Source organism: Dromiciops gliroides, chromosome 3 (assembly GCF_019393635.1).
Source record: "Dromiciops gliroides isolate mDroGli1 chromosome 3, mDroGli1.pri, whole genome shotgun sequence".
Taxonomy (NCBI): domain Eukaryota; kingdom Metazoa; phylum Chordata; class Mammalia; order Microbiotheria; family Microbiotheriidae; genus Dromiciops; species Dromiciops gliroides.
Genome location: NC_057863.1, coordinates 11360995 through 11388600, shown reverse-complemented (window position 1 = coordinate 11388600; position 27606 = coordinate 11360995). Strand labels below are relative to the sequence as shown.

The following is a 27606-nucleotide window of genomic DNA, read 5'->3' as shown; positions in this document are numbered from 1 at the left end:
CCCCCCCCCCCCCTCTCTCTCTCTCGATGCCGCCGGCATCAAGGGCCAACGACTCCGCCCCCCCTCTCCCCCCCTCCCCGCTTGGGGATGAAGAGAGCCCGGAGCCAGTCAATTTCGGGCTTTCCGGGACAATCCGTGAACAATCCAAGGAGACTGTGTTATGTCTCCCTCCCCGTCCTGAAAAGGCGGCTGTTTAAGCCTCGGAGAAAGGAGAAGGAGAAGAGGGGAGTTAACAGGCGTTTGAAGGGACTGGGGCAAGAGACGTCTGCAGACGTGTTGTGTTTGACCCCAGACGGCTGAGCCAGGAGCCGCGGGGGCAGTGCGGAGGATGCCAGGAGGAGCCTCCCGAGCATTGCACGTCCTCCACCGAGGAGCGAGCTGCCTCCTCCGGAGCCACATCAGCATCCTCCTCCTCCTCGTTCATTGGCCCTCTTCCTTCCCTTTCACTCCCTCCTTGTCCCCTTTTTCCTTTTCCTTCTTCCTTCCCCTCGTTCCCTCCTCTTCCTTTCCTCCCTCCCTTCCTCTCTTCTCCACCCCGCCCCATCCTCCTCCCCCTTCCAGCTGTCACAACTTTTCCCTTAGGAACTACAACTCCCAAGCGGCCCTAGGCGCTGCACATGCGCGGCGAACGGCACACCTGGGGTTCGGCCGCCGCGGAGCTGATTGGCCTGCCGGCGGCCGAATCCAACTTCCTAATTGGCTGAGAATCTGTGGCGACAGCTTCCGGAAAAGGGAAGAGCCAGCAACATGGCGTCGGGGGGCGGCGCGGGGCTGCAGCAGCCGCCGCAGGAGATGATGGAGGGTGAGCGGCCCCTGCGGGGGAAGCGGCCCAGGGCGGCGGGGGCGGGGCGGGCCCTTTACCTCCCCCAAGGCGCGCGTGGGTCGAGCCCGCCCTGCGAGTCCGTGGCCTAGGCCCTGCGCCCCGTCCCTCTTACGGATGGGGAAACTGAGGCATCCAGAGCGCGGTGCGCGGGGAAGCGAACCGCCCATGGGACAGAGAGGAAACTGAGGCAGGCACAGGCTAGTGGGGTTTGGAGGCAGCCCCCAGCAAGCTCAGGAGCTGGAGGGAATGGGGTTCGGAATCGCCCCCCCACGGTCCCCTGCCCTGGGCGCCGCGAGGCGAGGGCGGGGACACCGAACCAAAGGAAACAGCCCAGCCTTCCAAGAGCTTCCTTTCCCTTGAGGGGAGGCTTTCCGTAGGAATCAGTGGGGATGGATGGATGGATGCATGGATGGATGGATGCATGGATGGACAGCAGGCATTCCTGGCTGGAGTGGAGATGGGACAGGATTCTAAGCTCAGAGAACTAGACCCAGGCTAGTTGGGTTGAAATCTAGAGTCCCCAAGGGAGAATAATGTGAAATGAGTCTGGAAAGGGTGGGAAGCCCTGCACACAGTAGGTGCTTCGTGGTTGTATTGAATTGAATCCCTGATAGGAAAAGAGGGTGGAATTATCCAACCCTCCCTTGCATTGATGAACAAACCAAGGCCCTAAGAAGGAATTAGGGCGTGTACCCCAAGTCACATAGGCAATAAGAGGGGCAGCCCTGGGCACGGTGCCCTCCTTGTCAGACCCAAGGTTGAGAGACCTCAGGTTTCCCTGGAGAAGACTCAGGGATGGGCACAGGAGGGGACAAGAAAGCAGCGAAGAGGCATGAGAGAAGCCTGGGGTCCAGGCTCAAGGGTAGGGCAGGGTGTAGCATAGAGCCTGAGAAAGATTCAAGGGGTGCTCCTCTTACTACTTGTGTGGTTTGGGGCCAGTCAAGTAACCCCTCTCAGCCCTGGGTTCCTTATTTGTCACATGAGGAGGGTACAGAGTAGCCTGGTGACCTTTCCACCACGGGCATCATGTGAGGCCACAGCAGACAGAGTGCTCTGAATCCTGAATCCCAGCTCTGCCCCTCAGGAGCTGAGTGACCTCTTTGGGCCTGGGTTTCCTTCTCTGTACCATGAGGGGGCTAACTATGTAATTCTGTGATCGATCAGTGAATGAAGAAAGACCCTCAGAGGAAATAGAGGACAGAGCATGTGTTGAGTGGGCATCCAAATGCCCAAGTGGTGGGCAGGCAGGCACTCCGGAAGGCCGTGTGTAGGCAGGAATTTTGTACACTCGGAGCCTGAGAAAGTTACATAAGAAATGTAACTTATCAGGGTTGACGGATGAGAAGGACTTTTATCTGGGACCCAGGAGTCCCAAAATGAGGCAGTGCCCCCCATATGTTTCAGATCCAACAAGAAGTGTAATGGCTTTTTAAAAAAAAACTAGATTTTCTCTCATCATGCCCTTTTTCTACCCCCTCCCCAAATGTCCTAAATGGACATTGTAGTTGCCACTCATGGGGGATACAGATGATTAAAGGCCCAAGTCCAGCCTCCCAGAGTGCAGAGCTCCTCACACAGGGATTGCTCTCCTTCCTTCCTCCCACCCCCACTCCCCCAGGCTCCTCTTGATTCCCTCATTAGTGTTCCCTGTCTCCTCGGTGAGGACTCTGTGTTTAATTTTGCATATGTTGGAGGGGGTGGGGGGAATGGATGCACAGAATGTTTCCCCACCACGTTACACTCCTCGACAGGAACTGGTTCATTTTTGTCTTTGCACCTCCGGTGCCTGGCACCTAGGAGGTACTGGATGACTGGCTGAATTGGGCATGGAATTCTATAAAATTCCAGTCCCTCTGTGGACTGTAGGCCTGGGGATCAGCTGAGGGCGGGGGCATTTTGAAATGGACTTTAAACCTAGGAGGAGCCAATTGGTCAAGAGAAGGAGTAGCCTGAGGCTAGCTACCAGGCCTGGTAGCAGAGAGGATTGCACCCAGCCACCCCTTGTCCGGGGGCTGAGAGAGCTGCCTGTTGGGTGTGCTTGAAGAGAAGGACCGAGCTTCCTCGGTCCAGTCTCCAAACCGCGGGGTGATTCATTGGATCCTTGAGATGAACTGTGGCTGGACTTCTCTGTCTGAGACTCCCAGTCCAATAGAAAATAGAAGCCTGCGGGCAGGGCGCACGCGGCATGGAGGCGCAGAAAGGCGCGCTTACTTCTGCTTCCCGGGCAGATGTTCTGCGGCTGGCATCCGGGAGGCCTTATGGAGTCGCCTAATCCGGCTCGGAACTTCAGGATGAGTTTCCAGATGTGGGGAATCCTAAGGAGGACTGCCCAGGGGGCGGGCAGCCTGAAAGGGAACTTGGGGTAGCTGGCGGAGCGGGCTCCCTCGGGGCGGATGAAGGTGCTGCCGCCGAAGGAGTCTCCCATCCTGGGGAGGGGGCGGCCTCCTCCGGTGCCCAGCGTGCCCGGCGGCTCCGCGTCACCTGCAGGCGGATGGGGCTTCTCCGGCCCTGAGTAGTTGGGCACGTCCTGCCCCGCCCTGCCCTGCAAGCAGGCGTGGTGCCCCCGGGCCTGGTTGGGGGCTGTTACTTTATACCCTGTTTTTATTCAGTTGACAGAAGGGTCGAGTCCGAAGAGTCCGGTTGTATGAGGAGGGGAAGAAACACGGAGCGGGCCTGGTGTCGGACCTCAGTCAGCAGAGTCTCCGAGATGACAGAACCTCGAACAACCCCGAAGGTGTTGTGCGTGCTGACGTCACCCGAGTCCGTGGGGGGTGGAGAGAGGCTCGGGAGGGCTACGGGGGCGGGAGCAGAGCTGAAGTTGGGGTGGGACCAGCCCAGCTGGCCGGAAACCGCAGCGGCTCCCGAGGTTCACGATGGCCGCACGCGCTCACAGGAGCGCCCCACGCAAAGGTCTCCCCTGCAGGCACAGAGCTGCTCAGCTGACTGGGTCCTTGTGAGACCCCTGAGCATGCACGGCACCCAGGTCTAGTTTAGGTGGCATAGACTGTGGCCTGAGAGGCCAGCCTTGATAGGGGAAGCCTGTTCTCTGGCAGACGAGAAGTAGGTCATGTGAAATCCTGTACAAGCAGGGAGAGCCAGGTTCGACTCTGTGACTCACTCCGATCCTTTGGGTTTGGATCCTAGTAGTGCCTGGCTCCCTTCCAGAAGAGGGATCTGGCTTCTTGTAGAGGCCATGGGTGAATGCAGATACTCCTCCTTAAATTGAGTTAAGACACTTCCAAGTCATCTCGATTTTGTAGGAAGCGCCAACGAGATGGAGCTGCCTCCTGCTTCCTTTAGCTGCTTTTCTGGCAAAAATAAGTTGTCAAAGGGGCAGAAAGGGACATTTGTAACCAGTGGTCCGGTTTCCTTTTTTCTTTTTAAAACCTTTTTTAAAAAATCCTCGGATTGTTCACCTTCCCTCGTAAGCACCCTGGTGACTATAGCAACCCACTTGTGAGGCAGAGGACTGACTAAGAAGGTGCTGGTCAGATTCACTCTGCCATCCATCATTAGCCTTTGGGCACAGGAAGTGGCTTAGACCAGCCTTAGCCGGGATGTCTGCTGGCTCTCCATTTAGAGCCTCCACACGAGTGGTGGGGCAAGCCCTGACTGTGGTGTTAGTGTCCGTTTGAGATGGATGGGAGGTCTGGCCTAGCTGTGAAGTGTAGTGAATGCCTAAGTTTTCAATTCACCCAGTACTTATTGAAGGCCTCCTGTGTACAAGGCATTGCAGGGACTTGTAGAGATGGGCAGGGCCCCTGCCCTTCACAGAGATCAGAACAACATCTGCTCTCCTTTACAGGAATTGGCCTATCATGCAAGTAATCCCACTATTTTCCCCTCTCGGTGCAATGTATGGGTTGTGGACTTTTTTTTAGCTAAGTAGATGGTGGAAGCCCCCCCACTCGGCCCTAACAGCCTGACCTGGGTCATGCCCTCTTCCTCGAAATCCCCCTCGAGCTGCCCGCTGCCCATGCCCCAGGGGTCCCCGGACAGGACCCCCTCCGGCCTCAGCTCCGGGCCTTCCCCATCCCCTCCTCTTATCTATGCCCTCTGGGATCAGATGCAGCGCTCATGGCGGGCCCTCACCTGCCTGCTGCAGCCATAGCAAACCTTTGCTTTCCTTCACCCATTCTTGTGCCCATCTCCCACTTCTGTGCCCTGCCCTGGCCATCCCATGCCCAGGATGCCCTTCCTAGCGTCCCCTCGGACTAAGTACCACTTTCTGTATGGAGCCCAATCCCGCTTCTCCTGGCAGAGTGGGGCACTCCTTGAGGGGCACGCTGGCTGTCCCACTCTCTTTGCCTTGGTGGCCCCAGGTCTTAACACGTAGTGGGCATATCATCCATGTGGGCACTCCCGCCTCTTGCCCCTTTACTGGACCCTACTGGCCACAGGTCTCCACAGCCTGTGCTCTGAAGATTGCCTAGGAGGGGCTGGGCATCCCTCCCCCTCCTCATTCTGCCCCTCTGAGGCCCGAGCTCACAGTCATGGCTCTGCAGTGTGGTCACTCAGTAGGAAGGAGGATTGCACTTGGAGGCAGGAGCGCTGGGTTCAAATCCCAGCCTGTGTGACCTTGGGAAAGGTCACTTCCCGTTACCTGCGGGGTCCCCTACAGCCCAAGTCAGTATTCCATAGGACAGCCCCATCACGTGGGCCCTGTGCCCCTCCCCGTGGCTTGTCTCCCCAGTAAACACCCCAGGTCCTTCGCCTACTCTTATCTTTGGCCTCCCTGATTGCCCCTGGTTGGGTCTCTGCCATCGATCAGCCTCCTTTCCCAGAGATGCTGCGGTGCCCTGACCCCTCTTCTGACCCCTACATGTCTATCTGCGGCCGCCTGTGGCTTCTCTCCATGCAGACACGGCCCTCAGAGGCCCCAAGTCAAGCTGTTTCTTGTCTCTCGGCTTCTTCTGCTCCCCTTTCTAACCTGACGACCGAAAGAGGCTCCCGTGTTGTGGAGCAGGGCTCCTTCTGATCCCTGACCTGCCGGTTCTGTCGTGGTCCTCCTCAAACCCACATTCCCTTCCCTCTTCCCTCGGACATGGGGCCATGGACTTTACCCCCCAGGCGGCGGCAACAGCCCCCCGAGAGGTCTTCTTGCCCCCACAGCCTCCCAAGGCATCCTTCCCATTCTAGTGAGAATCGCATTTCTTGCTCAGCCGAATCCCTGACTCCATGAGGCAGAAGGCCCCTGGGCAGCCGTCCTCGTGAGCCCGTCTGCCCGAGGTCCCCACTCGCCGAGCTCGTGTGAGGCCCCGGGGAGGAGCCCTTCCTTATGGCCACTTACCACGTTCTCAGGGCGAGGCGCACTAGGCCGGTTCCTCCGTTGTAGCATGGCTGCCTTTCCAGGGCTCCCTGACCCCCCTCAGGCATTCCTTCACCCCCCCCCTGCTTTCCTGTGGCCTCCCACTAAGGTCAGATCACCCGCCACGAGGCCTGTGCCCAGCTGGCCCTTATGCCCCGTAACAGTGATGCCCTCCTCTTTCCCGGCCATCCTCTAAGCCCCTCAGAGGTGCCTGTCCTCCCAGGAGTCCTGCCCTTCCCAGCCCTCCAAGCCCCTGCTTTGGGGCCTCTCTCGTGTGGTGAATGCAGCCTTTTCTATGATCGTGCTCTGGGTTTGTGTCTTCCCCTCTTGGGGAGGTTTGGTTCAGTGCTCTGTACACAGTGGGTGCTTAAAGCATGCTGATGAGCAAGGGAGGGAAGCAGGCGCAAAGTAGGCCTTGTCTCAGTGCCACTGCCAGCAGCCTGAAGCATCTGCTTGTTCCCTCTCTTGGGGAAGTGGGTGGGACAATTACTGTGACCCTTCCCAGTGTCCTTCGGGGTCCTGGCCCTCCACTGGGGCTGGGCTCCATGGAGAGTGTCCCGAGCAGGAGGACCCCCCAACGGCCTTTGAGAGGGTTGCCGGGGAAGGGCGACAGAGGGAAGTGGGGCAGGGTGGTCCAGAGAGGCGAGGAGTGAGCAAGTGGATGGTCTGCAGCTGTGTCCCATGGAAGAGGCACCAGCCTGGTTCTACCCTGGGAGGACAGACAGACAGCCTCAAGCTCAGTACCAATCAAAGTTTCCTGACCACTAGGGCTTCCCCAAAGTGGGAGGAGCCACGGACCTCCAGAGGTGAGGTGGAGGGCCAGCCGGGGCCCCTCCCGATTCTAAGAGTCAGGATGAAGTCATTCCTTGTAGGGTCCTTGGGGTCTCGGCCATCTCCAAGAGTCCATGATTTTGTACGTTCCTGTGCGTCCCCGACATGGGGAGGATCAAATGGACACGAATTAGAATGAGTTGTCAGCTGGTGGGAGGTGTGGGTGTGGGGCCGAGTTCGGAGCCCGGCCCAGCCACAGTGAGGAAGCGCTCGCTCACTTTGTCTCGGCGGCTCAAGCACCTAGGCCCAGTGGCTCTCCAGGTGCACTGTCCTGGAGGAGGAAGCACAGGCTTGGAGCCGCGAGCGTTCAGGGTCCCACCGGCTTCCTCTCTCCTCTCGGGGCAGACCCCACGGGAGGACGCAGAGGCAGGTTCTGGGGCCTCGGTGTGGGCTTCCCACTTGGAATGAGCACACCCCGACATATCCACCTTACAGAGGGAAGGGGAGCTCTTCTGCCCGAAGGGCCTTGAGTCTCCACTGCTCCGGAGCGGCTCACCTCTCACCTTGTGCCGTGTGCACGCAGGCAACTTTCCAAAGCAATAAGAGGCCCATCCTGGAATGGCCTGTACTCCCAGAGCCAAAAGGATGGCAACATGGGCGGGAGGGCGCCATCACCAAGGCGGGGGAGGGATGGAGACAGTGTGTCTTACCCTTGGAGGGGGGAGAGGAGGAGGACTAGGGGCTGAGATACAGAGGCCGGCCGGCCCTGCCCCTCGAACACTGTGCTTAGCCAAGAATCAGGTTCTCCTCCGGGAGAGTTGTATTAACGGCCTTCTCTTACTGCAACAAACAGCTGAATGACACCATTGTTTATTTGTTTTTATTCTGAATTTAATGAGTACCCCAAATCACAGAGCAGTCCCCTAGACAAGACAGAGCAGAAAAAGCAGATGCCACATCCCCGCATCCTTTTCCAGCACATGCTGTGTACAGAGCACGATGCTGGGCACTGGGGGGGAGATACAAAGAGGAGGAAGGCAGGGTTGCTGCTCTTAGCCCTTGCACGCCTCCATCTGCAACAGGACTTTAATTGTACCTTCTGGCCTTTTTGTAGAAGAGTCTGAGCTCCCAGTGGATATGGAGACCGTTCACTTGGATGAAGATGCCGAGGTGACGTGTCGGGAGTGGGGTGGGGGTGTTTGTGTTGGGTGGGGGTGGGGTGTGGTGCTCATGTTAACCCACAGGGCAGGGCCAGGCGGGGTAGGGCGGCCTGGGTGGCTCACAGGAGCAGGCAACCCCAGAAGGGCCTGTGGAGGCTTCTTGGCCGCCGGAGCTCATCCGTATCTCTCGCCCTGTCTCTGATGCCAGTCATCGAAACCCACTTCTAACTGCTTGAAATCCAGAAACCCTGTGAGGCTCGTGTCAAAAACATCAAAGAAATATTGGGATTTATGCACGTGTTCAGCTCTCTTCCTAAAAAGCTCCCTTGGCCCAGAGCACCTTTCAGGCTTCTGTTGCATAATAACCAATCTTGGGGGTGCCGTGGAGGCGTTCTGCAGCCAAGGAGTCAGCAAGTGTAGTTTAACAAATGCGTCGTCTGCTTGGCAAGCGCTGCCTTCAGTGTCCGTCCACTCAGGACACCTGCATTCGTAGGTGTGGCTGTGGGGGTGTGGGGGTGCACTGCGCACACTGAGCTTCTGGGGATTCTCCTCAGTGAGCGTAGCCCGCCACCCCCCTCTCCTCGGGCAGCTTCTCACATTGCCTCTTCTGGAAGTGAATGGCCAGGCAGCCGTCCCGGGCTAAGCTTGATTCCTCTTTCAGGATATTGATCTCAATCATTATCGAATTGGGAAAATTGAAGGATTCGAAGTGCTGAAGAAGGTGAAGGTGAGTCTGCTTCGGAATCATGTGGAGGGATGGGCTTTCGACGCCTTCTCCTCTGGTGGTGGCCAGGTCGGCCGGCTCCGCAGAAGGCCCCGGCCCAGGCGCAGAAGGGGCCGGCGCTCGGTCAGACCCTCTTTCCCAGCCCTCTGGACGTATGTTAACCGAGCACATCCAGAAGTCCTCACCCCTCCCTCCCCTTCTTCCTTGGCCAAACACACAGTCAGGGTGTGACGGGGTGTGCCGGGAGTGCTCAGCCCCGGGCTGTCCTCGTCCGTCTTGTCAGTTCCTTCCAGGGTAGGCCAGAAAAGAGCCTGGCCCAAGGAAGGCCTGGCTTGGGACTGCACGGGTGCTTGGGCACCTCTCAGACGTCACACACACACAGGGACACAGCCACTGGGCAGCCGGGAGGGCGCTCCCTTAGCAGGCTTTCTTTGACCCTCTTCCCCTTACTACATGATGGGCTGAAGTGCTGGTGTCCTTTAAGGCTTACCAGGTGCTTTGCTCACAGTAAAGACTAAATGAATTGAGCTGTGAGTCAGCCAGGCCCTGGAATGGAGGGAGCTTCCTGGGGGAGGGCGGATCTTCTCTGGGCTTCGAGGAAGATGAGAGGCAGGGCAGAGGAGGGAGAGGATGGGGAAGAAGGCCTGGGGCTGAGCCTGGGGGGGGGGGGGGGGGTGTTGTTTGCCGGACTGACTGGAGAGGTGGGAGGGGGGCAGGTTATACAGGGCTCCGCTGGAGCTCATCTGAGTCCCCGGGAGACCTGCACTTGGGCAGCAGCCGAGCAGAGGATTGGTCTGGCAGAAATTCCAGCCGAGGAGACCAGACGGAGGAGTGACCAGGCAGGGGAGGAGGGTGAGAGGAAGAGGAGCCAGCCAGCGGGCAGTGCAGGGGGGCCGTGGTCAGCAAAAGCGATGGTGCTGCCTTCCAGACCATCTTGTTCTGGGTGGCCCCGTGCAAGAAGCCGCCGTGTGAAGGGATCTCCAAAGAAAGGCCCTGGCAGGGGGCAGGGACCAGGAAAGCCCTTGTGAGGAATGGGAGGCAAGGCTGAGCAGGGAAGCCTTGTGGGCATGTGGAACAACCAGCGGACAGGTGTGAATGTGGCCTGTGCCAGGACAGTGAGGAGGCCAGAATGGCTACATCGCAGCGTGTGCCCAGGGGGCTCAGGCCAAGAACACTGGCGGGGCAGGAGGCCAGGATGGGACAGGCCCCACGTGCTAAGCATGGGACTTTCTACTTCACCCTGGGTGCCGCTGGCCCTCACTGAACAAGGGCGGGGAGGCTGACATGGCCAAACCCACGCCTAGTAGCCTGGGATGGGGGAGAGACTTGAAGCAGGGAGGCCAGAAGGCTGTTGTGGCCGGCCAAGCATGAGGTGGTAAGGACCTGCCCCCAGGAGGTGACTGTGGTCACCGTGGAAATGACCAAGCCTGGCCACAGATGGGACCTGGGGTGGGGGCGGGGGGTGGTCCAGTCTGGGTGACCGGGAGGGGTGGTGCCCTCAACAGTCAGGAAGGTGAGGCTGAGAAGCAGAGGCTGTGGGTGATGCTAGATGGGAACCAGGAGAAAGGTTAGAGCTCAAGAAATATTTGTGGGCACCATCTTCATTGACCCTGTGGCATCTTAGGAGATTACCAGGTGAGGGCAGCTGTAGAGATGAGAAGGCCTGAGCCCTTGGAGCCCTTGGAGCCATGGATAGTCAAGGACAAGCTTGGGATGAGTCAGGAGAAGCCGCAGAAAGTGGCGTCCCAGAAACTTAGAGAGCAGAGGGCGATCAGCATGTTCAGACTGGAGAGAAGTCAGCGAGGATGAAGGCTGAGGAAAGGCCATTGGGGGGCGGCTAGGTGGCACAGTGGATAGAGCACCAGCCCTGGAGTCAGGAGACCTGATTTCAAATCTGGCCTCAGACACTTAACAATTACTAGCTGTGTGACCTGGGCAAGTCCTTAACCTCAGTTGCCTCACCAAAAAAAAAAAAAGGCCATTGGAGCTGACAAGGAGGAAATGCCACTTCAGCCAGGGTGAGAGAGGTGGAGGGGACGATGATGGGTGGCCTGGGAAGATGGGTAGGGCTCTAGATGCAGTGACCAGATAGTCCTGGTCAGACCCAGGGATTTCCAGAGCTCCCAGACAGGGATGTGGGGATGGAGAGAGCCAGGATGTGACTGAGCCTGGTGGGGGTTTAGCTCGGTGAAGCAGATCATGCGCTCAACGGGGCTGTCTAAGTGGGTATTGAAGGTACACCTTGCTCTGAGGGGAGGGTCCAGGAAGTGGCCTTGAGGCCTGACTTCCCCCCACCCCCATCCCAGGCAGGGAGGAGGCTCTGAGTGAATATGCACCAAGGTGGTCCCATACTTCCGCGAACGAGAAGAAGAGATAGGTGAAGATGAAAAGGTGGTTTGTTCTTGTGGTAGGGAGTCTTGGGGGGCAGGCGCTCTGTTATACAGTGGCGCGCCTGAGGGTCCTCGAATCACTCCAGTTGGGCAAGCTGGGCGGTGGAGAGAGGGAGGAGGTGCAGCCGAGCCCATGGAGGGAGGCAGGTGATTAAATGGGGAGGTGAGTGACAGCCATGAACAAAAGGGAGGAGGAGAAGTCTGGGCCCCCTTCTTCACAGGGGGGTCAGCTCTCATGACTGCCCGTTTCTACTCTCTTGGCAACCCCCCATGCAGACCCTCTGCCTCCGTCAGAACCTCATTAAGCGTATCGAGAACTTGGAAGAGCTTCAGAGCCTCCGTGAGCTGGACCTGTACGACAACCAGATTAGGAAGATTGAGAACCTGGAGGCGCTGAGGGACCTCGAGTGAGTGGAGGAGGGGGCTGCTGGGGGGGGGCAGGGGGAGGGGGGGCTTCTGAGACAGCTGGAGAGCATCCCTGCGGCCAGGCATGTCCCTGGGAGGATCCCGCCCACGACAAGTGCCTGAGTTTCCAGACGCTTCGGTGCTTTGAGGGTCTGGGGCACTGGTTGCTTCATCAGCCCACATCGTGGAGCCCCTGCCCTCAGTGGTGGCCACCTCTGCCTCCTCAGGCCGCTCCCTAGATCAGGGGCCACACGGATGCCCCGGGGGAGGAGCCTTTGTTCACCAGGCTGAGTCAGGCCCGGTGGCTGGGATGGATTGAAGTATGACGTGAAAGCAAGGGGAGAATGGGCGCCTGTCTGGCTTCCTGGCTTCCTGTTGGCAGCAAATGACAGGAGAAGCAGCCGGGTCTGACTCAGGGAGCCCGGTGCTTTCCACGCAGGGCTCTCCTCCTCCTCTTCAGCCTGGCGAGGCCTTCGCTGCTAGAATGAGAAGAATAACCATTGTTTTCTTCTTTATTTTGGTGTCAGGACTTTAGACATTTCTTTTAACCTTCTGCGAAGTATTGAAGGCATAGATCAGCTCACCCAGCTGAAGAAGCTTTTCCTGGTCAACAATAAAATCAACAAAATTGAAAACATTAGTAACCTCCAGCAATTGAAGATGCTAGAACTTGGATCTAATCGAATCCGGGTAGGTCCTGCCTGGGCGTCTGCAGAGCCAGTGGGGAGCGTTGGTCACAGGCAGCAGAGCTGGTGACAGGGGAGGCTCAGGCAGGGGCCGGGAAGGGGCAGGTTCCCCATGGGAGGTAGTTTGGCCTTTGTTCCCTGACCCAAAGCCAAGGAAAACCCTGAGAAACTCAGGAAAGGAGTTTGTATTCCTGGGGTGTGGTTTTCTCAATTCATTGCTCAGTACATTTTCATTTTAATCACACACACACACTCATACCACATACCACACACACCCCTCTCAGATAAGTTCCCACCGAGGCATCTAGGTGGCACTGACTCTGGGGTCAGGAGGACCTGAGTTCAAATTTGGCCTCAGACACTTGACACTTACTAGCTATGTGACCCTGGGCAAGTCACTTAACCCTCATTGCCCTGAAAAAAAAAAAAAGTCAAATAAGTGCCCACTTGCCTTCTTTAACTGAGGCGGGGCAGGGGTTAAGGAGGGGTCTATGCTCAGAATCTGCTTGGGTGCCATGCCTTTTGAGGTCCAGACTCCTCCAAAGCAAGGCTTGTGCCTTCACAGTCCCTTAGGTCTGCACTAATGTACCCCACACACTCCTTGCTGATTAGACAGTTTCAGAAGGGGACAGCTTCACCATGATACTGAGTCCCTGGGGCCAGGCTGTTGGGACTTGGAGTCGTCCCCTAAAAATGGAAAGGGTTGGGAGTGATTTGGGTGCCTAGCTCAGCTTCTAAGGGCCCCGAGGAGCCAGGCGCTCTTTGGTGCCAAGAACTAGCCCTGGGTCAGGACCCAAGCCCTCCCCCACACCTCCCGCCTCCTCAGCAGATTCTGCTTCCATGGGAGGTGTCAGGAGGAGGCACAGCCCCAAAGTCACTCTGCCATGCTTCTGCACACACCCTGCGTGTTTCTGGAGGCTTGGATGCCGCTCTGAGGCCCTCTGGTACTTTGGGAACCTTCTCAGGGCAGGGGGAGGTTGGCCTGAGAACCCACCTTGGAGCAGTGGACAAGGCGACACCTCTTTGGTCTTGTTGGGGGTAATGGGGGGCCCCAGCCTTGGCCTTGGGCTCTGCCAAGATCTGCCTGCATCAGAATTTTTTTCATAGGCAAGATTCTCATCCTCTGCCATCTATAGCCCAGAAGGAAGGCCCAGTGAGGCAGGGTAGTCAGTGGGTTAGCTACAGGATGTGGGGTCAGGAAGCCTGAGCTCAGGGTCCAGCCGTGTGAGCTGGGGTCAGTTCTGACCCTTCTGGGTGGCCCATCAGATGTTCCCTGTAGGGGACTGTGGTCGACAGGCATTTATTAGGTGCTTGCTGTGTTCCTAGCATGGACCAGGCCCTGGGGATACAGCCTCGGCCTCAGGGAGCTCATCTTCTAGGGGGCAGCATGCAGACGGCAGGGACACCTGCTCTGACACGTCTCGTCATCCCTCGGGTAGTTCGGGCTCCCACAGCCTGACGGCTTCCTGCCCCTGCCGGTCTTGTTGTGTGTCACTCCCCTCCACGCCCCATTCAGCAGGACTCCTGAGCTAGCTGGACGTTCCATCTGCCTAGGCCCTCCTGGTCTCCCTGCTACTAGCCTGACCAGCTCCCCTCTGTCTCCTCTGCAACTTGCAACTTGCAACTTGGTGTGTTGTCTTCCCCCATTGCAGGGTATGCTTCTGGAAGGTGGCTGTTGTTTTTTGCTGCTCCGTGTATCCTAGTGTCCTTGTAGCACTAAGTGCTTATTGACTGACTGAGGGGGGAGCGGGGATGCAAAGTCACAGTGACGGGAGAGGTCATGTCATGTGTGAGGAGCAGCAAAGGGGCAGCAGACTGGAACGGTCGTTGTTGGGAGCAGAGCAGGACTGGGCAGCTGATGCTGGAGGCGATGGAGGGAGGACGTTACCCTTTCACATCTTTCAGGGGAGGAAACCGAGGCTTACAAAGGGGATCTCTTGCCTGGGTCCAGAGGGACATAGACCCAGCTCCTTTTGTCCTTTCCACAGGCCATCGAGAACATTGACAGCTTGACCAATCTCGACAGTCTGTTCTTGGGAAAGAATAAGATCACCAAGCTCCAGAATCTGGATGCCCTCAGCAACCTCACGGTGCTCAGCATGCAGGTAGGGCTGGGGGTGGGGAGGGCAGGGCCTGCTGGGGCTCCCGACAGCAGACGGCCGGAGCCTTGGAGTTTCCACAGGCCGGTCATGGGCTTCCTTCCTGACACGCGTGTCTGCTCCCTGCAGCTGTCGACCTCATCCTAACACCATGCCCCACGCTCTCTTAAAAACAGACGTTTGGTGCTCACGGTATGTAAGGTGCCCAGCAAAGCACCGCGTCCATCCATCCTAGGCACTGTCCACACTGCAGGGCATTATGTCAACAGCACGTACTAGTGCTGCTGCGGTCATAGGAGGAGCTACTTCTGCACCTGTGGGAGTGCCTGAAACCTCCTTAAATCCAGACTCTGTGGGAGAGGCAGGGAGGGCTACTTTTAGGTCAATTAAGGTAATTAAGATCATGGGGAAAATATTTAAGAGGCAGCTATTTGAATTTGTAAGAGTCATGTGTATGTAGACAGTGTGCTGGTTCTGGTTCGGCCCTGTTCTTAGCCCTTCTTTAAAGCAAGCCCTCTTTTATGTGAAAAAAGTATTAACTGGACCCTAATCTGTAAGCTTTTAATTTAATATGGGAAGAGCCAACTGGTAGGCTCCCCTCCCCCACTGCCTCTCCCAGCCTGATGAGAAAAAGACTAGGAAGCCTCTTTTCAATTATACAACAAATACCAGGGTTTATTGATAAGAATGAACTTAGAGATAAGAATCAAGACAAATAGAATATACTACCTGAAACCTCAACTGTTTCCTATCTCCCTGCCCTCTTCCACCTGCCACTGCCATGACCTCTCTGTTGCTCCCCCACTCTACCTGGCTCCTTCACTTTCACTGTCAGCTGCCCCCTCGTCTCTGTAGTGTCCCCCTTCACTCCTCCACTCTCTCCTTCACGCTTCCTTCCTTCACTCCTCCACTCTTCCTCTGCAACTGCCGCTCCTCCCTTCTCCACTCCCCTGCCCTTCTCCTACCCACCTACCCTCCAGGGTCTCTACCCCCCAGGCTATATATCTCTTCTCTCCCCTCAAACCTTGGGGCAGCCATGCCCACGAACCAAGCTAATTCGCTGGTGCCTCCAGGGCAGGTGTCCAAGGTGTTGATGCTGTGTACAATGTTCTCCTGGTTCTGCTCACTTCATTCAGCATCAGTCCACTTAAGTCTTTCCAGGTTTCTCTAAAATCTGCCTGCTCATCGTTTCTTACAGCACAATAGCATTCCATTACATTCACATACCACAACTTGTTCAGCCATTCCCCAGTTGATGGGCATCCCCTGAATTTCCAATTCTTTGCCACCACAAAGAGAGCTGCTATAAATATTTTTGTACATGTGGGTCCTTTTCCCCTTTTTATGATCTCTTTGGGATACAGATCTAATAGTGATATTACTGGAACAAAGGTTATGCACAACCCCATATCCCTTTAGGCATAGTTACAAAATTGCTCTCCAGAATGGATGGATCAGTTCACAACTCCCACCAGTAGTATTAGTGTTCCAATTTTCCCACATCTCCAAATTTATCATTTCCCTTTCTTTGTCATATTAGCCAATTGGATAGGTGTAGGTGGTGAGCCATTCTCAGTTGATGGGCATAGCTTTGTTTCCCAAGTCTTTGCTGTCATGAAGAGTGTGGCTGTCAATAGTCTGGTTTTCATGAGGATTCTTACCCGTGGCTTCCTTGGTATATAAGCTTAATGTCTTTGTGTCACAGAGTATGAATATTTTAATCTCTTTAATTGCCTCCCAAAGTGGGTCTCAGTGATTCATTGCTCCTACAGCAAGTGATAGTGTGAACTCTTCTTTGCCACAGACCTCTCCAACATTGGACTATTCCCATCATTTATCATCTTTACTCATTTACAGGGCATAAGGTGAAACTTCAGGATTATTTTGATTCGCATTTCCCTTGGTATTAGTGATCTGGAGTATTTGGAGAACAGTTTTTGGTAATATACACATACTGTGTGTGTGTGTGTGTGTGTGTGTGTGTGTGTGTACATATATGCATATGGATATACATATAATTACATATCCTGAATATAAACCCTTATTGAGAGAATATGATATGAAGATTTTTTTCCCCATTCAAATGCTTTTTTTCTTATCCTATGTGCATTAATTTTGTTTGTACAGAAGCATTTCAGTTTCACCAAAGTTACCTATTTTACTATCTATAATTGCTTCTTTCCTTTTTTTTTTTCCGGTTAAGAATCTTTCACCTCGAGGTGGCGCAGTGGATAAAGCACTGGCCCTGGAGTCAGGAGTACCTGAGTTCAAATCCAGCCTCAGACCCTTAACACTTATAAGCTGTGTGTCCCTGGGCAAGTCACTTAACCCCCATTTCCCTAAAAAAAAAAAAAAAGAATCTTTCACCTCTACCTGCCAAGACAAACCCAGGAACTATATGAACACAATTACAAAACACTTTTCACACAAATCAAATCAGATCTAAATAATTGGGAAAATATCAATTGTTCATGGAAAGACTGAGCTAATATAAAAATGACAATCTACCTAAATTAATTTACTTATTGTCATACCAATCAGACTACCTAAAAATTATTTTATAGAGCTAGAAAAAATAATTTTAAAATTCATCTGGGGGGCAGCTAGGTGGCGCGGTGGATAGAACACTGGCCTTGGATTCAGGAGAACCTGAGTTCAAATCCAGCCTCAGACACTTAATACTTACTAGCTGTGTGACCCTGGGAAAGTCACTTAACCCCAATTGCCTCAACAAAATTAAAAAAAAATTTTTTTTTTTTAAATTCATCTGGAAGAAAAAAAGGTCAGTATCAAGGGAACTAATGAAAAAAATGCACAGGAAGATGGGCTAGCCATACCAAATTTGAAGCTATACTATAAAGTGGCAGTCAGCAAAACTATTTGGTACTGGCTAAGAAATAGAGTGGTGGATCAATGGAATAGGTTAGGCACAGGAGACACAGTAGTAAATAACTAGAGTAATCTACTGTTTGATAAACCAAAAAACTCCAGCTTCTGAAATAGGAGCTCAGTATTTGACAAAAACTACTGAGAAAACTGGAAGATAGTATGGTAGAAACTAGGCATAGAGTGCTCGCTTCGGCAGCACATATACCAAAATTAGAGCGATACAGAGAAGATGAGCATGTCCCTGTTACAAGGATGACACGCAAATTCATGAAGAAACTAGGCACAGACCAACATCTGACACTGTATGCTAAATAAGGTCAAAATGGGTACAGGATTTAGGCATAAAGGTCGAGGAGAAATGGTTTTTCCTCTCAGAACTATGGAGAGAACAATTTATGACCAAACAAGAGACAGAGAATATTATGAAATGCAAAATGGATTCTTTTGATTACATTAAATTAAAAAGGGGTTGTACAAACAGAAGCAGTGCATCCAAAATTAGAAGGAAAGCAGAAAGCTGGGAAACAATTTTTACATCTAATGTTTCTGATAAAGGCCTCATTTCTAAAATATATAGTGAACGAAGTCAAATTTATAAGAATGAAGGTCAGGAGGCAGCTAGGTGGTGCAGTGGATAGAGCACCAGCCCTGGATTCAGGAGGACCTAAGTTCAAATCTGGCCTCAGACACTTGACATGTACTAGCTATGTGACCCTGGTCAAGTCACATAACCATCATTGCCCTGCTCCCCCCCCCAAAAAAAAAAAGAATACAGGCCATTCACCAATTGAGAAATGGTCAAAGGATCTAAACAGGCAATTTTCAGAAGAAGAAAACAAAGTTATCTATTGTCATATGAAAAAATGCTCTAAATCACTGTTGATTAGAGAAATGCAAATTAAAACAACTCTGAGGTACCACCTCACACCTATCAGATTGGCTGATATGACAAAAGGGAAAATAATGTTGGAGAGGCTGTGGAAAAATTTGAACACTAATGCATTGTTGGTGGAACTGAACTGATCCAACCATTCTGGAGAGCAATTTGGAACTATGCCCAAAGGACTATGGGACTGTGCATATCCTTTGACCCAGTAATACCACTATTAGATCTATATCCCAAAGAGATCATAAAAAAGGGAAAAGGACCCACATTTACAAAATTATTTATAGCAGCTCTCTTTGTGGCGGCAAAGAATTGGAAATTGAGGGAATACCCATCCATTGGGGAATGGCTGAACAAGTTGTGGTATATGAATGTAATGGATTTCTATTGTGCTGTAAGAAACAATGAGCAGGCAGATTTCAGAAAAACCTGGAAAGACTTAAGTGGACTGATGCAGAGTGAAGTGAGCAGAAGCAGAACATTGTACACAGTAACAGCAACATTGTGTGATGATCAACTGTGATAGATTTGGCTCTTCTCAGCAGTGCAATGATCCAAGACATTCCAAAGAACTCATGATGAACAATGTTTGCCACATCCAGAAAAAAGAACTGTGGATTCTGAATACAGATTGAACCCGACTGTTTCTAGTTTTGTTTTTGTTATTTGGTATTTTCTGGAGGTTTTCATATTTGTTCTGATTCTTCTTTCACACATGACGAATGCCGAAATTTAAAAAAAAAAAAAAAGAATCAGCCTCCTCCAGAGCTTTGAGAGGCCTATGACCTGCCTTCTCTTTTTAATCTTTTTGTCTAACCCTTTAAGTACTAAGGTCAAATATCCATTTAGAATTTGTTGTGGTAATATGGCATGAGGTAATGACCTATAACCCCTAATCACTGCCAGACTTCTTTCCAGTTTTCCCAGCAGGTTTTATCAAATAGGAAGGGTTTTTTTCCTAAGTATTTAATGTTTCTGTTTATCGAACACTGGGTTACTGAATTCTGTGGTTCTTCTGAGTCTCCTTTGTTTACCTATTCATTTGATCCTATTTTTAAACCAGTACCAGATGATTATTGATGACTGCTACTTTATAATATAGTTTGAAATTGATTATAGTAACCTTGTGTTTTACAAATGTAAAGATTTAAGCTTGTGGGATAAGAATTTGCTATTTGGTGAAAAAAAAAATTATTAGGAGCAGCTAGGTGGTGCAGTGGATAAAAGCACTGGCCCTGGAGTCAGGAGAACTGAGTTCAAATGTGGCCTCATGCACTTTTTGGGTTGGTTGGTTTGTTTGTTTGTTTTGCGGGGCAATGAGGGTTAAGTGGCTTGCCCAGGATCACACAGCTAGTAAGTGTCAAGTGTCTGAGGTCAAATTTGAACCCAGGTCCTCCAGAATCTAGGGCTGGTGCTCTATCCACTGCTCCACCTAGCTGAATAAATATTGTCAGTACGAATCAGAAGGGAGCAACAAGGAATTTGTCTTAGGCACTTATTAGCTGTGTGACTGAGCAAGTTACTATACCCTAATTGCCTACCCCCCAAAAAAAGATTATTGGGCAAACTAGAAAAACTGCTGGGAAAAGCAGTCTGGCAGAAAATTCAGTATAGACCACTATGTTACACCATTTACACAGAAGCAAGGTCAAAATGGATATGTGATCTTGATATAAAGGAGATATCATTAAGCATATTAGAAGAACAGGGAAGATATCACCTGTCAGACTTATGGATAGAAGATTTATGAATAAACAAGAGACTGTACTGTGAACTTTAAATGGATAATTTTGGGGCACGCTCGGTGGCACAGTGGATAGAGCACTGGCCCTGGAGTCAGGAGGACCTGAGTTCAAATCCGGCCTCAGACACTTAACACTTACCAGCTGTGTGACCCTGGGCAAGTCACTTAACCCCAATTGCCTCACTAAAAAAAAAAATTTTTTTTTAAATGGATAATTTTGATGACACTAAATTTAAAAGGTTTTGTACAAATAAAACCAATGAAGCCAAGATTAGAAGGAAAGCAGAAAATGGAGGAGGGGAAAGGTATAGATAAAGGTCTCATATATCAACTATGTAAAGAACTTTGTGAAATTTGTAAGAATATGAGTCATTCTCCAATTGAGAAATGGTCAAAGTATATGAACAGGGAGTTTTTCACTGAAGAAGTCAACTATAAATAGGCATGAAAAAATTTCCTAAATTTTTATTGATTAGAGAAATGCACATTAAAACAACTTTGAGATATCTCATACCTATCATATTGGCCAAAATGATGGAAGGGGAAAAAGACAAATGTTGAAGGGGATGTGGAAAAGTTGAGATGTTAATATACTGTTGGTGTCGCTGTGATCTTACCGAACTATTCTGGAGAACAATCTGGAACGACGGCCAGAAAATTACAAAATTGCTCATACCCAGCAATACCACTATTGGGTCTGTTTCCCAAGGTCATCAGGGAAGGAGGAAAAGAACCTAGATGTTCTCAAATATTTCTAGCAGCTCTTTGTGGTGGCCAAGACCTGGAAACTGAGGGGATGCCCATCAGTCAAGTTGTGGTATATGATTGTGATGGTGTGCTACTGTGCTGTTAAGAAATGATGAGGGGCAGCTAGGTGGCGCAGTGGATAGAGCACCGGCCCTGGAGTCAGGAATACCTGAGTTCAAATCCGGCCTCAGACACTTAACACTTACTAGCTGTGTGACCCTGGGCAAGTCACTTAACCCCCATTGCCTCACTAAAAAAAAAAAAGAAAAACAAAATTAAAAAAAAAAAAGAAATGATGAACAGGGGGGGCAGCTAGGTGGTGCAGTGGATAGAGCACCGGCCCTGGATTCAGGAGGACCTGAGTTCAAATCCGACCTCAGACACTTGACATTTGCTAGCTGTGGGACCCTGGGCAAGTCACTTAACCCCCATTGTCCCACAAAATTAAAAGAAAAGAAAGAAAGAAAGAAAGAAATGATGAACAGGTTGATTTTAGAAAAACATAGACTTGCATGAAATAGTGAAGAGTGAAATGAGCAGAACCAAATGAACATTGATACAGTAACAGCAATATTGTTCAAGAATAAGTGTGAACAACCAAGTTATTCTGAGTACTATAAATACTCAAATCAACTCTGTGTCTGGAGAAAAAACTGATAAACAGAAGTGTGCAGAGTATGGTTTTATATACAGATATCTGTGTGGAGAGTGGAGAGAGAGCGAGAGAAAGAGAGAGCGAGAGCGAGAGAAAGAGAGAGCGAGAGAAAGAGAGAGCGAGAGAGAGAGAGAGCGAGAGAGCTGTGTCAAATGGTGCCTTCTATAGTGCAGAATCTAGAGGGAGAAAGATACTTTGGTACTTAAAATGTCATTTTAGAAATTAATTTAAAATATATACACATGAAAAATACATATATACACATGTGTGAATGTATATATAGTTTGAGGTCCAGAAACTAACTTTTCTTGGCCCTGTCATTCTCCCCATTGCAGAGCAACCGGCTGACAAAAATCGAGGGCCTGCAGAACCTGGTAAACCTTCGGGAGCTCTACCTCAGCCATAATGGCATCGAGGTCATCGAGGGCCTGGAGAACAATGTAAGCCACCCCTGGGCTGGGGGAGATGCTGGGAGGGAGGGCTTGGTTCTGATTGGCATCCTTAAGTAGAGCCTCTTTTCCTTTCCCATACATGATAAGGGGCTTGTTCTGACTGGAGTCCAGGGGTCACAGCATATCCTTGTGGACAGTGTGTGCCAGTCTTCCCCAATGCCCCCAACACTGACCATTGCCATCATCTGTCATCTTTGCTGGAGTGGATAGAATGATGGACCTGGAATCAGAAAGGCCTGAGTTCAAATCTGACCTTAGATACTTAATAGCTGTGTGACCCTGGGCCAGTCACTTACCCAAAGTCTACCTCGGTTTCCTCAGCTATAAAGTGGTGAAGATAATGTCACCTATATCCCCCTGCCCCTTCCTAGAAGTGCTGAGCACTGTGAAGGAGACCACCCCACTTACCACAGTTTTGTCAGAGCAGCCCCTCGCACACTCAGCGACTCTGGGCAGGGGCTAAGAACCCTTCTAGACTCTTGAGCAGCACAGTAACACACTCACAGCGTTCCTTTACTATCAGTCTGTTAATATTATGCAGAAGAGTAAGAGGAGGAAAACAGGGAGACGTGCTGGGATACTGCTGGTGTCATCTGGACAGGGGGACTAGGCCATGGCTGAGGATCCTTTAATCCAGCTGGTCACACTGAAAAACAACTGGAATTGTCGTGGATCCCAAAAATGAATTTGATTCCAGGGAAAAGGAAAAATCTCTGTTTTTCCATGTTGGTAAACAACAGTCAGTAGACATTGATGGTGTGCCAGGCTCACCCTCAGTGCTGGGAATACCAAAACAATGAATGAAACGATCCCCCCTCACCCAGAGCTCATGGGGCAGTGAAGAAACCACGACCTGTGTAGTCTAGGTGACCCCGGGGGTCTTGTTCCAGGGTGATCACTGCACAGTAATGACCCTGGTGAGAGCCACCAAGGGCTTTCTTCCCAATGACCCTGCATGTCAGGCAGTGCCAGCACATGGGCCCATTGTACGGATGGGGCACTCACTCACACTCGGAGCAGTTGGGTGACTTGCTCTTACGGCCAGTCTGTGTCAGAGCTGGAAATGGAGAAGCCACACAACACCACAGAAATCAGAAGCATCAGACTCGGAACTCGTAACCCGTGGTCACCTTGGGCGGCCATTGCCAGCCCCGGTCTCCTGATGACCAAGAGGATGCCAACACTTGTGCTGAGGGCCCGAGGCCTCTGTACGGGTGAGCTGCCCCTACAAGCCCAACTCTTACGTCCTGGACGGCCTAAAACCTTCCGAGGCGTCCCCCACCAATCCATGTCACGACCTCAGCTGGGCCCTCATTCTGCCTCCCCCTCCCCACTGAGGCGCTGCCAGCCTTTCTCATCTGTCGTCGGACTTCCCCCGGCCCCACTCCCCTCACTCCTCTAAGATCCACTCGCCATGAGGTCGTTGTCTCTCATCACTCAGGTGCCTTCTGTCTCCCCCCTCCCATCCTGCCCCCTCTCCCTTATATTCCCTCTCTCCTGGCTCCTCTCCACCCACAGATGGGCCCGTGTACCCCACCCATCCTGAAAAACCCCTCATGGTCCTTCCATCCCTGCAGCCAAACACCTCAAAAAGGCATCTTTACCAGTCACTTCTGTTAGCTCCTCTCTCTCTTCTTGACCCCTAACACTGAGGAATCTGCTCTCTCCAAAGTGACCCCAAAACTCAAAGGAATAATAAAGATGCAGCTGGGAACTGGCCTCCCCCTCCCCCTCCAAACTCAGCTTTGTTTTCACCCCTAAGTCACTGCTCCTGAAGCACCTCCCAGCTTCAGCATCAGACTGTGTGACCCTGGGCAAGTCACTAATACCTCCCAGCCTCAGCTTTCTCACTAAAATGGAGCTAAAGAGACCCTTCCCTCCCCCCACACTGGTGGTCATGAAGATAAAGCGCTTTGCAAACCTGACATCTTTAAGTCGATCGCCGTCCGCCGCTGTTGCTGTCATCTCTAGGAGGATTGCAACTGGGGCGGCAGCCGGGAACCCAGCCATGGCCGGCCCCAAGGGCAATGTGGGCAGGGATTTCTTTAGAACATGAGAGGGTCACTTCTAGCTCTCCAGTCCTCCACGTGCCAGGATGACAAGGAGAAATGTTGCTGCTTCCGTCTTGTGCTGTGAGCCACAGCTCACTTGTGGCCTAGTGGGTCCAGACTCTGTGGCTCCTCTGAGCTTTTCCTTGGCTTCCTCGTCCATAAAGTGGGAACAATTGTCCTGATGGTGCCTGCTCCCCAAGGTGGCCGTGAGGCTTAAATGGGATAATGTTGGGAGAGTCCTTTGTGTCACTGTCAGCACAGAAGATGGGCACTACTGACCAGTGACCTAAGGCATCCCCCCCCCCCATCCAGCCAGAGAGGACCAGCAAGGCAGGGGGTGGACTGGCAAGTTAGAGGTTGAGATTTTTTTAAGTTTACCTCAAAACTCAGGAGAACTCAGATATAGAAAAAGAGAATCCTTAACTAGAAAAAGCAGGAATGTATATACACGTGTGTGTACCCATAAACATACATATAGATATACACACATACATACATATATGTATGTATGTGTATACACCTATACAGATGTGAGCATGTGCGCACCCATACACAGGAGACTCCTGGCCAGCTTAAACAGCCTTGATTCTGAAGTCTGTGAAGTGAGCCAACAAGTTCAATAAAACTCCTGTTTATGGGGTACATGTGTTGTGTGTATGTGCACATGTGTGCATGCGCGTGCATGGGTGTGTATAAGCAGAATTTCTGTCATCCGTGGCCCTATTCTTTGGCATTAAAGCCTCCAAGGATGGTGGGAACCTGACTTTGGAGGGGAGGAGGCTGTGGGGGCCACTTTCTCCAAGCAGAGAGTTAAAACCTCTGTACTTCGGGGAGCTGCAGCTCATGTCTGCACAGACACACCCTGCTAACACAAGTCACAGCTGCCCCCAACTTGTTAAAACATCTGAGAGTTGCCTGGCCCTGGGCATCGACTGATGCCTGCCTAGCTCACACCCTCCTGCCCCCACCGCTTAGGACAAGGGCCTCCTCCGTGCCCCATTCTGGCAGCCAAAGGACACAACATTCAAATGTTCCTTCCTTCTTTTAGAACAAACTCACAATGCTGGACATTGCATCAAACAGGATCAAAAAGATTGAAAACATCAGCCACCTAACTGAACTACAGGAATTCTGGGTAAGTGGAAGTCTCCCTAGAATCGTTGTTTGTGCTGAATAAAGGTAAAAATCCACAGGGCCACAGTGAGCTCTTGCTGGGGGCAGGAAGTCTCTGGGTCAGCGGCCTCCGTAAAGTATCTGTGCAGGCCAGAAGTGGGACGTCTGGGGGCAGAGAGTGGCCAACCATGTTGAGAGCACCACTCCAGTATCTCAGAAGGATGTAGACGCTCCTTGTCTTTACCGAGAGTGCAGTGAAGGGCGAATCCTCGTGCCCAGGGAGGTCAGAGGGAGGCTGCCTCCCTTGCCCAGGGTGTGCCTCGGTGCTGCGCCAGCCAGCCTCCGCTCCGTGGCTCTAAGAGCCAGCCCTACCTCCTCTTTCCTCCTTATTGTTGGTTCTGGGACTTGGGCAGCCAAAGGATGCAGCAGGTCAGGACCCAGGGACGCTGTTTAGACCATAGGAAGCCTCACTGATAACCCAGGACTCTTGGTGTCAGGCAGCAGATGAGTTACTCTGTGGAGAAGGCAGGGCCAGAGTCTTGGGAGGGACCCCCAAGGAAGACATCCGGGCAGACCCTGTCAGAGAGGTTGAGGTGTGGGCAAGGAGAAGGACGAATCACGACTGAGACCCCAGGCCATCCAAGAACAGGGCAGAGGGACCCAGGAGACAAGCTGCAGGCAGCAATGAGGACCTTTAATCAGCTCCTTTTCACACAGGGCCCCCTCAGGGTCAGGGGGGCATTCCTGCGGGGCAGAGCACAGGGTGGGGCCCAGCATCCAGCCAGCTCCCCGCAGTCAGGCCTGGAATGTTTGGGGCAAACTAGGAGTGACAACCTCTTGAATGAAGGTTTAAACCAAGGGATATTCCCAGGGCCCTTTGCGGGCTCCGATCGGAGGGGAGGGGATACTAGGTTCTGATGGGTCATTTTGTCGGCCCCAGCCCCTCCCCCTCCCATCTCAGGTTCACAGTGGGGATGGTTGTGAGATTAGATAGCCCCTCCCCTTGAATTCCAGACCAGGATTCAGATGCTCCTTGATTTGCTGGCCTTCCTCAGGCTGGGGGGGGGGGGGGACACACCAGGCTCCCTGGCATGCCCTCCCCCTGTCCTGTTCTGCCTGGCGGCAGCCTGCCCTACAACATGTGAAACACACATTTCCCCCTCACTGTTGGTAAAGAGTAGATGCGCTTCAAGTCCCAGGGTCTTTGCCACACAGTGATGCCCTTTGGCCTATGTGGAGCCCTCTGCCTTCCTCTCTATGCCCGCCCTCCCAGTCTAGCAAATCCCTCCAGTTTTCTGCCTCAACTACCCCTTGTAATGCATCCATGTCCTCCTGAGGAAGAGGCCTGGCCACCTGTTTCTACCACCCGTTCACTAGGGGCTCTGGAGACGGGGAAGTCCACTTTAAAGAGTGAATTTTTTGTTTATTGATTGATCTAGGAATCATGATTCCTGATGTAAAGGCTGTGAGTCCTTCAGACCCTTCCCAGCACCCTAGCCCAAGGGCCTTAATGTAAGCACCAAGGTAATACCAGATTCCACCCGGCGACAGAGACGCAGCAGGTAGAGGCGAGCCAAGGGCTAGCGACATGCTCGGCCTCCTGAGCCCTGTCCTTTCCCTCCTCTCTCTGGGGACCACCAGGAGTCAGGGGGCCCAGCCTTTCCTGCAGTGTTCAGAAGCTGGGGGAGGGGGGACTGTGTTCCTGAGGATACCCACCCCACTTTAGGGCCTTTTGTAGCAAGAGAAGCCTGACACTGGCTTAGCCTCCTTCCTCAGCAGCCACCCCCAGGATGAGTGGGCGGGTCTGGACCATAAAGACCCCCAGCAGCCGCAGGCCCCGCTGCCTCAGCCTTCAGGCCTTCCTTTGGTTGGGGTGTGGACCGTGAGGGCCCGTTGGGCCTTCATCTGGGTGGGCAGGCTCACGTGGCCGCTGGGACGCCTTTCTGTGGGCTCAGAGACACCTGGCCTATGGCGGTCTTTAGTAACTGGGCAGCTCCACTTATTTGCATTTGCTTTGGATCTTGTCCTCTCTTCCTCTGATGCTGGATGTGGAAATGCCCGTCACTTAGTTGGGTAAGTGAATGAGCGACCGACCAGTGTCCTGAGCCCGTGAGCAGGGGCTGCTCTGGCGCTCCTGCAGAGCGCCCAGGGTCTGCATAGGGCTGGCAGGAAGGTGTCGAGGATGCTGCGTGAGCACTGAGGGGGCTTTCTGGGGCCGTCCGCTAGGAGGTGTGGTTCCCAAGCTCCGAATCTGCACCTGCCTTAACCACACTGCCGGGGCAGGGACCTCCCTTCTAACCAGCCCTTTCTGGTGTTGTGCACTTCGCAGATGAATGACAATCTCATCGAGAGCTGGAGTGACTTGGACGAGTTAAAGGGAGCCAAGCACCTGGAGACAGTTTACCTGGAGCGGAACCCTCTGCAGAAGGACCCCCAGTACCGGCGTAAAATCATGCTGGCCCTCCCCACCATCCGGCAGATCGATGCCACCTTTGTGCGGTTCTGAGCCTCGCCTCCCCTCCCCTTCCTCCCCTGCAGCGCCGGCCACGGGCTTTTTAATCCACCTCCTGCTCCCTGAGTCTTCAACTGACCAACAGCTACCAATGGCCAATAAAAAACCACTGGATGATCACATAACATGTATGACGCACCCTCCTACAATTGTTTTTTTGAGATGTTATATTATTAAATCTTGCAACATGA

At 52.6% G+C, this 27606-nt stretch overlaps 1 protein-coding gene and 1 pseudogene across 1 annotated transcript; both read left to right on the top strand.

Moving 5' to 3' along the window:
* The first annotated feature begins 732 nt into the window (after nt 1-732).
* Nucleotides 733-27606, top strand: PPP1R7 (protein phosphatase 1 regulatory subunit 7). Its single transcript, XM_043997328.1, is given in 11 exon segments — nt 733-802; nt 3433-3464; nt 3467-3557; nt 8017-8072; nt 8724-8789; nt 11453-11583; nt 12109-12271; nt 14256-14372; nt 21623-21727; nt 24839-24925; nt 27233-27606. Coding segments are annotated over 11 exon segments (1080 nt in total). The 5' UTR covers nt 733-747; the 3' UTR covers nt 27410-27606.
* Nucleotides 17436-17551, top strand: LOC122752294 (annotated as a pseudogene).